The sequence below is a fragment of the Silene latifolia genome, chromosome 9 (genome assembly GCF_048544455.1).
Source record: "Silene latifolia isolate original U9 population chromosome 9, ASM4854445v1, whole genome shotgun sequence".
In the NCBI taxonomy this organism is placed as follows: domain Eukaryota; kingdom Viridiplantae; phylum Streptophyta; class Magnoliopsida; order Caryophyllales; family Caryophyllaceae; genus Silene; species Silene latifolia.
The window spans coordinates 3,604,433-3,616,002 of NC_133534.1; the positions used below are offsets into that span (position 1 = coordinate 3,604,433).

Here is an 11,570-nt window from a genome sequence, read left to right on the forward strand (position 1 = left end):
TCCTTTCTTTACGATGACACTACCCCTATCAATACCGTCTGTTTTACATCCTCACCTCAAACCGAACCCAACGACTCAGAAACTGAGACTCCCGCATCCCCTCACCTCGCCACCACACCCGAATCACCCACCACCACCGCTCCCTCATCCACACCCGACCCCTCAGCCGAGACCACCTCACCTGACCACATCGACACAACCAATCAGCCCACCAGCCCCAACGATGCCCACAACACGACCCCACACGAGCCTATGGGTAAAGGTCAGCGGACTAAAATACACAACACTCTCCTCAAAGATATTGTTCAACCTAAAAAACGCCCCTCGACTCATGTTCTCACCGCCTCGTCATCGTCTTCAGGTACTCAATATCCCATCTCACACTTTTTCAATTACGACCGTTTTTCCACTAACCATAAAATTTTCTTGTCGGCCGTGACCAAAAGTCACGAGCCTAGCACCTTTCGTGAAGCAATGCAGGACCAACACTGGAAAGATGCCATGAAAAACGAGATTGACGCTCTTGAACGAAACAATACCTGGACTCTCGAAGAACTCCCGCCTCACAAAAAGGCGATCAGTTCCAAATGGGTATATAAAATTAAATACAATGCCAATGGAACGATCGAACGTTATAAAGCTCGCTTAGTGGTAATGGGTAATCGACAAATTGAAGGGGTCGATTACAATGAGACTTTTGCACCAACAGTAAAGATGGTCACAGTACGAACTCTCCTTGCCATCGCTGCCGCGAAACAATGAGATCTTCATCAAATGGACGTACACAATGTGTTCCTTCATGGGGACCTTGACGAAGAAGTATACATCAAACCGCCACCCGGGTTCCACGCTTCAAATGATGGGAAGGTGTGCCGTCTCGGAAAGTCCATTTACGGTCTTCATCAAGCACCACGATGTTGGTACGCCAAACTTGCTTCCGCCCTTCAAACTTACGGCTTCAAACAATGCCCCTATGGTCATAGCCTCTTTTCCCTTCGCGAATCAACCAATGAGGTACACGTTCTTTTCTACGTTGATGATCTTGTCATTTATGGGAATAATAAATCTATGATTGATCGCTTCAAGACCTACCTTAGCACATGCTTTCATATGAAGGACCTCGGCCCTTTAAAATATTTTCTGGGGTTGGAAATTGCTCGCAATCCCACCGGCCTATTTATTTCTCAACGAAAATATGCGATTGACATTCTTACCGAAGCAGGCCTCCTTGGCTCCAAACCAGCCACGATCCCCATGGAACCAAACCACCATCTCGCCAACTCCACGTCTCCTCTCCTTACCGACCCACAACCATATCGAAGACTTGTTGGGCGACTGGTTTACCTGATACGAAATTGATGTAGAGTTTAGATGAAATAAACAGTCGTTAGTCTCGTTACGACTGTTCAGTCAGAAGGCAGTTTCCCCAGCCGGTTACTTGGCGCCCAAGGAAGAGGTGTCGAGACTTCTTTCCTAAAAGAAGTCATATCTTAGTTGAATTAGTATAAGTTATTTATTTCCTATTTGTGTTAGAAGTTCTACTTTCCTAATTAGTAGCTTATTCGGTTTTAGGAAAGTTTACTAGTTTCCTAAATTCAGTTTACCTATTATGTTTTAGGGAAGTATTTCTTATATCTTTAAGGAGTGGGAAGATGATAGAGATACACATGGTGTATGGGATTTCCATACACAAACCAATAGGAAGATTACACGTGTCAAACCCAAGTAAAACTAGGTTAGTTAGTTTAGGGTTAATTTTTTAATTTAACATGTTAGGTTAACTAGTTAACTACATGTAGTTAAGTTTATTTTTGTAATTTTTTTAATTTGTTCTGATTTTCGTTAATTTCATTAATTATTTTCATTAATATAATTAAATCTATTAACCCGGTTTTTTTAGCCTAATTGAATCAATCAAAATCGATGATGAATGAACCCTAATTATTTCGTGTAATTTTTTCCCCCTAATTAAATCGTCATAAACCCTAATTCGTGCAATTGTGTGAACCCTAATCCAAATAATCAAAATTGTTCAATCATGATAAACCGTAAGTGAAAATTAATCCCTAATTGAATTATTAATTCGTGCAATTAACCCTAATCCAATTAATCGATTTTTTTCAATGATGCTAAACCCTAAGTCAAAATTGATCCCTAATTAAAATATTAATTCGGGATTTTGTATGAACCATAATCCAATTAATCTAAAATGTTCAATCATGATAAACCCTAAGTTTAAATCGATGATCCCTAATTCAGTTAAGTGATGAACCCTAATTGCTTGAATGATTATGAGTTTTAATTATTTTACGTATTATTATTATTATTATTATTATTATTATTATTATTATTATTATTATTATTATTATTATTATTATTATTATTATTATTATTATTATTATTATTATTTATGGATTAAGGGTATTTTGAGAAACTATTTTATAAAGTTTTGATCCTTCCTTTTTTGAAAAATTCAATTTCCTTAGTTGAAAAGATTGTTAGCTTCAATTTAGGTAGGATAATAATATTTAATTTTTAAATTGTACATTAGGTTTCAAATATAATATTTTAAAAGATTTTAGGCATGGTTTTAGGAAATATGATTTTCGAAAATCTTATCTTTTTGTTGAGAGTTTAGGTGGGGAAAAAAAAGATTTTAATTTTCAGAAAAACGGTTACAAAAAAAAAAACAAAAAAAAAACCAAAAAGATGGATTTCGATCTTAATTTACCTTGGGAAGACGATGGTCTTGATGATATTAGGGTAGATGATGTTGATGGTAATATTATACAAGGGGAAGACAAAATTGTTAGCTTTAACAACTTTAGTTTAGACGATTACTTATATGACGATGGTTGCAATGACGATGTTGTTGGAGCTATCGGTGACGATGAGACTATTCGCCATGAGGATGTTGTCAATGACGATGTTAACATTGATCTCCATGAACCTCCAATTATTGAAGGGGGGGTATGTGCAAAAGGTAGCTAATATGCTAAACATGGCGAACACTGACGTTGAGGAAGTTGATCCTCCGACAGAAGGAATGACCTTTGCTAATGGTGATGAGTATGGTGCATATTGTTACTTATATGCCTATCAACGTGGCTTTCAATTTTTTATTAGGACTAATAAAATTTTGGATTGCTATACGGAAAAAGGGGGTAAAGCGCCATGGTAGTGGAGATAGCGAACCTCGTTTCTACATGATGAGCCGAATCAGACTATGTTGCACAAGGGGGGCGGATGCGAACAAAAAAAATGGGTATATAAACGATCCCACATATAAGAAATGCGAGTGTTTCGTAGACGCATCCTTAAAAGACGATTTTATTGTCATAAAAAAAACTAGTCTGGAGCACAATCATGATGATGTCGATCCCGCTAATAGTCGTCATATGGTGGGATACAAGTTATGGCATGAATATTTTAGAAGACGGGCTATAATGAATGATGAAGCCGGTATCTCAATTGCTAAAAATTTCAACACTTTGGTCAGAGAAGTTGGTGGCCATGCTAATTTATCCGTAAAAGAGCGGGGTTTGAGGAACATGCTCAATCAAGAACGACGTCGTAGTAGAATTAACGGTGATGCAAATGCTCTTGAAGAAAGATTTATCAAGCTTAGAGAAATCGATCCTGACTTTTATTATTCCATCGAAACGGATAAAGAAGGCAAGCTCCTTAATGTGTTTTGGGCTGATGGACGTTGCAGGGGTATGGCCAAGGTATTTGCTGACGCGGTTTCTTATGACGCTACCTTCCTCTGTAACAGGTAACAAGAAAATTTTAAGGGTTTTTCTATAAGGTAACCTTCAGTTTTTTCGATTTCTATAAGGTAACCCTCTATTTAATTAAACTTCCAATGGTAACCCTATACTCTATATAATTGAATGAGCATAACCTTATTTTTCCAATCCGTCAAATTTGACTGTTAACTTTGTGATGTGGCTGTTAACTTGGGGACCTGGACTTTAGTTAGTTTCTCTCCACTTTTTTCTCCTTCCTCCTTTTAAATTCCTTCATTTTTTTCCCGTACTTCTTTTACATCAATTTTTTTTCTAAATAGGCTCAAAATATACAAATTGTGTAGTTTGATATTAATATGCAGGCTGAAAGTAGATGTAGGCTCAAAACGTTGCTATAGCATACACGTGGTAGTTACTAGTTATCCTTGCTAAAAAGTGACGATGAATTCTGTAGCATGGAGTTTAGCCTTAACTAATGTATCAGACAACAAACAAACATGACTACAAGTAGTGCAACTAATCAGTAGAGCACACAAAACGCAACCATAGAGGCATTTAAACTCAATGACAATTCAAAAAGTAAAGTCCATACTGCATCTATTTACTGAATTGAGGTGGCTTCAATCTTGGTTGTCTTGACGAATTTTTCAACTTAACAACTTCTACTACCAAAATTACAGAGAGTGAATGAGGAAATACACAAATTCTCATTTAAGACGGACATTATCCGTCTTAAATTTAAGACGAACATTATCCGTCTTAAATTTAAGACGGGTCAAATATATAACAAATTATCCCACTTGTTGCCTAAAAATGCCAAAAATTTGTCTTAGTTATCATCATAGGGTAGTATTTGACCCGTTTTAAACTTAAGATGGATAAATAATGTCCGTCTTATGCAAGACAAACAAAAATAAAAGGAGAAAGATGAATACCTGGAAAACCACAAATGAAAGATGAAAAATGCAGGTTCTTGATAAGATGATCAATGAAATTTAGGTTGATTAAACAATGAATTTTGGGTTCAGAAACCTTAATTTGGGTTAGCAGAGCAAAGGTGAAAGGGTTTATGTGAATAAAACAGGGGGAATGTGATTGTGTGAATGACCATAGTTAGGGGGTTTTGGGTTTTATTTTTGTTTTATTTTCAAAGAATTGCTTAGTCATTAGTGATTCACCACCAATTGCCATGTCAGCGTAAAATATCAATAATTAACGTCAAAGTTGACGGAATTAATTCTTAGTGTCACGTTGATTACTTTTTAAGAGATACAGGGTTATTAGTGTGGGTCTAATTAAATAGAAGGTTACCTTATAGAAATCGAAAAAAATGAGGGTTACCTTATAGAAAACCCCAAATTTTAAACTCGTATTTTCATTCAACATTTCAATCGGTTTTTAAATTAATTGTTGGTTAAATTAATCTGCCATGCGTTTTTCAGGAAACGCATTTGTTTACGTTTGATTGGAACGATTACTCATTAGTTAATTTTAATCAGTGCAAACTCTTCCTCTTACTACTCGTATAATCAAATCATTAGCTTAATCAGTTAATTTTTTTACCTTTAATTAAGATCACATTAATCAAATTAGGGCAATGAAATTGATTAATTTGTGATGGTTATATTTTGTTGGAAGGATGACACATTATAGATCACATTAATCAAATTAGGGCAACGAGGTTATGCATGTTCATAAACTGATGTTTTCCGACACATTATAGCTATCTTCTTTGATTTGTTCGTAAATTGGTGCTTTGAACTGTTAAATGAGAGTATAAAGGCATAAACTTAGGTTAAATAGCATTACCAAATGCTTGCAGGAAGGTTTCAGTTTGTGATGAATGTCAATATTGACATTCATGTCTCACTTTAAGCTTATTAGGAATGAATGGATGGATTAGTATAAGAACAATTACAATAAATCTTATTTTTAAGTTTTTATTCAATTGGTTAAATTATTCTGCCGTAATTCGCTTAAAACCATCAAACAGACGGAGTAAACAGTCACGGTCATTTGTTTACTCAATTTGTCTCGGTCTCAATTTTATGCTCAATTTTGTTCTGTTTTACTCAATTTGTCTCGGTCTTATGCTAATTTACCCAAAATGTCGAGTGTAATTAATTATACTTGTATCATCTGCTTTTCTTTTCCTTTTTGTTGAATAAGAAAACATACTCAAGTTTTATTTTGTCGAGTGTAATCTGTTTTATGGAAATTCAATTAGTATGTTATGCTCAATTTTATTTTGTAAGTTTTTATTCAATTGCCAGTAAAGATAACCGATAATTGATTTAGTTTACGATTAATTGTAGTTTACGATTAATTTTACAGGTACAAAATGCCGTTTACTCCATTTGTTGGTGTAAATCATCACGGTAGTAATGTTGTACTAAGCATCGACTTTGATTTCGCATGAGGATGCCATTAGCTTTACTTGGGTGTTTAAGAGATGGTTAGATTGTATGGGAAGAGCTCCGTCAGTTATAATCACGGATCAATGCAGGGGGATTGGAAAGGCTGTGAAGGACGTATTTCCTAATACGCCCCACCGCTTGTGTCTTTGGCACATGATGCGTAATGGAGCAAAAAATTTGGGATCGAATCCGAGGTACAATGAAATTAAGGCTGACTTTAAAGATGTTGTTTATGAAAGTAAAGATATCCATGATTTTGAGGATGCTTGGGAACTTTTTGTAGTTAAATATGGGTTACGTGAACATAGTTGGGTCAAAGAGGTATATGCAAAAAGAGAAGCATGGGTTCCTTTGTATTGGAAGAACATATTTTGTGCAGGTATGTCATCCACGCAAAGAAGTGAGCAGACGAACCGATTCTTCAAGATTTACTTTAATCCACAAACAACTTTGTTTACCTTCCTTGCAAATTACGAAAATGCCCTACGAGCGAAGGTCGAGGAAGAAGAAAAATTGAACTTTGCTTGCACCAATAAACCGTGTAGATACGATAAGAATGTCATTGTTGAGGAAGTCTTTCAAAGAGCGTAAAGCAACTCGATTTTTGCGAAGGTGAAAAAAGAGGTGTATGGGTTAATACACACCAACGCGGAGATTAAGATGAATATTGGGACGTTCTCTCTTTTCGTTGTTACCGAGGAGGTCAAACATCCATTTTGGAAAGCACGGGATAAGATGTACGATGTGAGCATTGGCACGGCTTCGGGTGAGTTTACTTGTACTTGTCAGCGTTTTGAATTTAAAGGAATACTATGTAGGCATATTATACGTGCATTGTTGCTAAAGAAAGTGCAGTTGATTCCTGACAAGTATATTTTGTGTCGATTTCGAAAGGATTTGGTACGGGGCTATGAGCATATTCAGGTTGGGTATCACACACCCGCGGAGTCAGAACGTCTTAAGCGGTCCATTACCGTTACGTTAAGGAACGGGTACTTGTATAGGCTAGCATTACACTCCGATGAGGCTTTCGCCCTATATAATAGGGAATCACAGAAGCTAGTGAAGGAGTTGGAGGCAAGTGTTGGTATAGAGACCCTCAATGCCATAGGAGCAGGCACGAATGTTAATCAGCTGTGGGGTCGTAGGAGACTACAACGGAAGGAAAACAATCAACGGTACATGGTAAGAAATGCGACTCCACGTAAAGAAGGTGGATTAGAAGACCCCGTTGATAAAAGGGGCACGGGGAGAGCTCCTAGGACAAGACAGAAGACGGTTAGGAGGGCTCTTAACGTTGACGAGGCAGGTCCTTCACAACCTACGCCACAACGGAGGAGGGTTACTAGAAACACAGCTCGTAACACTCAGTAGGCTTTGTTTAATTTTAAGTTGTATTAGTTCTTTGTTTAAATTACATGCAGGATTGAATTATTGTCGTTTCAATTTTTAGTAGACTTTGTTTAATTTTTCGTTGAATTATTAAATTAAATTACATGCGGGATTGCCTAATTTTCGTTTCAATTTTTAGTAAACTTTGTTTAATTTTTAGTTGAATTATTTAGTCCAATTACTTTAGTTCAAATTTTTTCGTTTAAATGGTGATTAGACATAAAACGAAATAAATTTGTGTCAGCTGTAGAACAGGTAATTCGATTTAAATTCAAAATTGTTTCAGCTATAAAACGTAATAAATTTGTGTAATTGTCGTGCTGATACCCCTTGCTCAATTGGTTATTAGACTAGCTGCAAAAACTAACCCCCCTTCCAATGCTTCGCGGGTTCGACCCTTACTAACAACATTTTTTTGCTTTTTTTTGCCTTATTTTCCTTTTTATTCCTTTTGTCCATTTTTATTGAACCCTTTTTTTTTCGTTTTTTTCCTCTTGTTTATTATACACGTAAAATTATACGCTTAAAAATTATACACGTAAAATTATACGCTAAAAAATTTATACGCTTAAAAAATTTATACGCTTACAAAAATTATACGCTAAAAAATTTATACGCTTACAAAAGTATACGATTTATAATGACTTGAAAAGACGATTATGTGAGATTTTGCTGCCCAATTACTAAGATTGATCATTATCTTTACAAGATAATGGTTACCCTTGCATCTCCATACTCAACCAAAGTCAAAGTGCATGTGATGATTATGTTCATCTCCATACTCAACCATTTACACTTGGTATGGAGATGAACATAATAATCACATGCAATCGAAATGAACGTTTATAAGCAAATTATAACCATCAGATTAAATCGAAATTGAACATAAAATCGAAATTTAACAAAATTGAACATAAAATTGAAAGTGAACATAAAATCGAAATTGAAATTGAACATAAAATCGAAAATATTATCCGATTAATCTGATTAAAAGACGGAAAACCATCAGATTATGCCGATTACAACAAATTTACATCCGATTACAACCAATTTACAACCCTACATACGAGACTAGACGGCATATTATACAACCCGTTTACATCAATTAGGCCGCCATGTAAAAAAAATTAAAAGAGCAATTTGTACAACATTCTACTCCAACTAAATCATGATTACCCTTGCATGCAACATTAGATTGATCATTATCTACCAAAACCAAATCCTATTGCATGCAATCAGATTGGGCCGATTTTTTACCAAAATGAAATCCGATTGCATGCAATCGTATTACAGTTTTCGTACTAATAATTAAAACGCAACTAAAGGATAATCTAATATACGATTTTATATAATTAAAAACCTATTTTACATAACCCATTGCTAGTATAACCATCCATGGCCTCATGCAAGTCCATGTTTCTTTCGGAACTTCTTGTCTTGGTACTCTGCCCATCCACGACCCCATGCCTTGAAAACCGCTACTAGTGAACCACGATCCCACGAGTAACACCTTGGAATGATTTCGTGCACAACCAAGTTGTTGCATGCAGCAATTTGAAATTGTGCGGTATTCCCGTGGGTAGAACCAATACTGACAGAAGACGATCCCATGAGATCTTTAATGGCTTTTGGTAGAGGAGGACGATAAGGGGCAGGACAGTAGATTGCCCAATTAGGTTCCCCTTGGTTAGCCATTGATTTTGATGAGATGGTTGTGAGAAAAAAAATAGGGTTAAGGAGAGGGTTTTTTAGGGAGGAAGAGTTGAAGGGGGGATATGGTAGAGGAGGACGATACTGGGAAAGAAGGAAGTTGAAGGGGGGATATGGTTAGATTTATAGGAAGAGTTTACCTTTTTTTACCTTTTTTTTTTTCTTTTACGTTTAACTTGTTTACCTTTTTTTTCTTTTTCGTTGACAACCTTTTTTTTTTTTTTTTGATAAATCAGAAATAATAATATACATTAGACCAAAAAAAAAAAAATTAAAAAAAAAATAAGCTAAATTATTTTGACATAAAATAGAGATATTAGACTATTGTATGATTATATGATAATTACCTATGATGGGTATACGCTTAGTACATTTTTTCATGAAATAGTTAAACTAATGTACGATTATATGATCGGTATCGCTGTGTACATTATTAACATTACGTAGTTATAATGATCGGAACTCCAAATCCTAAACCCTAGAAACCCTAACCTCTAAACCAGAACCCTAGAAACCCTAACCTTTAAAAATGAACCCTAAACCCTAATCCCTAAAAATCCAAACCCTATACACTCGTATCTTACGTTTTCGTGACATTTTTAAAAATTTGCGCACATTGTGTTAGACTAAGTACATTACAAAACCAATTACATAAAATGTCAAAAACATATATGATCGTTATCGGTAACTACATATTTAAATGAAATTGTTATACTAACAAAGTGATGATCACTATAGCTACGTAATTAGGTTTTAACATGAAATAGTTAAAATAATCTATGATCGGTATAGTTTTATACTTTTTAACATGAAAAACATATATTAAGCTATAATCGGAACTAGTTAGTACCTAATTACATAAAATGTCGATAGTAAGCTACAATCGGAACTAGTTATCGGAACTAGTTAGTTGCTAATTACATAAAATAGCGATAGTAAGCTACAATCGAAACTAGTTAGTTGCTAATTACATAAAATAGCGATGGTAAGCTATAATCGGAACTAGTTAGTACCTAATTACATAAAATGTCGATAGTAAGCTACAATCGGAACTAGTTAGTTGCTAATTACATAAAATAGCGATAGTAAGCTATAATCGGAACTAGTTAGTACCTAATTACATAAAATGTCGATAGTAAGCTACAATCGGAACTAGTTAGTTGCTAATTACATAAAATAGCGATAGTAAGCTATAATCGGAACTAGTTAGTACCTAATTACATAAAATAGCGATAGTAAGCTACAATCGGAACTAGTTAGTTGCTAATTACATACACTTAGAAACCCTAAACACTATAATCTAAACCCTAAACCCCAAACCCTATATTCTATACCCAAAACCCTATATTCTAAACCCTAAACCCTATATTCTAAACCCTAAACCCTATATTCTAAACCCAAACCAGTAAATTCAGTTTTGCGCCAATTCAAAATTTATAACTTAGTTTAAATTTAAATTATTCAAATTTGCGCCAATGGTGTCAAATTAGGTCAAAATAAAATCTAAACCAGTTTAATTTTATTGAATTAGCTATATATATTTCTTATATACAAATATTCAATTCTAATTATTTCTTATTTAAATACATTTTTACCTAAATATATTAACACTTAAAATCCCAATTATATACATAATTGACAATCGATAAGATATAGGATTAATAAACTTTATAATTTAGGGTACTTGCACTTCCAATTAGGGTCAATTCAGTTTATGGCTTAAGAGTATTTAAAATTTAGGTTACAATTTTCTTATTATGTTATATTTTTAAATTCACAATCAATTACGGAAACAATTAGGCCGACTATTTTGATGCATAAAATCAGTTACACATACAATATTTTAGGAAACAAAATAATAATAACATAAGTATTTACCATTAACACGATAATAATTTAGGCAATTTACAATTTGCCGTTTTTAAAACCCTATTAGAACCAAACACTACTAATTTCCAATTTTACGCCATATATTAAAACATAATTAAAACAACTGATAAAATGAAATGAAATGAAAACATAAACGTGCTGATACCCCTGCTTAATTGGTTACTTGTATAATTCGTCTAATCTGTCTAATCTAGTTACCCCGTGTTCGAACCTCACAAACAACAACTTTTACAACTATTTTTTTTTATGCTTCCCCTACTTCCGCTAACTACCCTTTCGTCATCAGTATTCAATAATTGAATTAGGGTATCTAATTATTCAATCTTGAATCAACAATTTTTTATCTTCTTGAATTAGGGTTCGTAATTCTTGAATTAGGGTTCATCATTAGGCTTCTACAATTCAATTAGGG

General features: G+C 34.5%; 1 protein-coding gene across 1 annotated transcript; it reads left to right on the forward strand.

Moving 5' to 3' along the window:
• Window positions 1-3,001: 3,001 nt before the first annotated feature.
• On the forward strand, window positions 3,002-6,168 carry LOC141600101 (protein FAR1-RELATED SEQUENCE 5-like). Its single transcript, XM_074420288.1, has 3 exons — window positions 3,002-3,074; window positions 3,127-3,775; window positions 6,084-6,168. The coding sequence occupies exons 1-3, from the start codon at window positions 3,002-3,004 to the stop codon at window positions 6,166-6,168; spliced, it is 807 nt and encodes a 268-aa protein (XP_074276389.1).
• The last annotated feature ends 5,402 nt before the right edge of the window (window positions 6,169-11,570 follow it).

Coding starts and splice junctions, on each gene's coding strand:
- LOC141600101 (XM_074420288.1), top strand. CDS start 3,002: ATGGCGAACACTGACGTTGAGGAAGTTGATCCTCCGACAGAAGGAATG. Junction 3,075..3,126: donor TGCTAATGGTGATGAGTATG/GTGCATATTGTT, acceptor ATTTTTTATTAG/GACTAATAAAATTTTGGATT. Junction 3,776..6,083: donor GCTACCTTCCTCTGTAACAG/GTAACAAGAAAA, acceptor TTAATTTTACAG/GTACAAAATGCCGTTTACTC.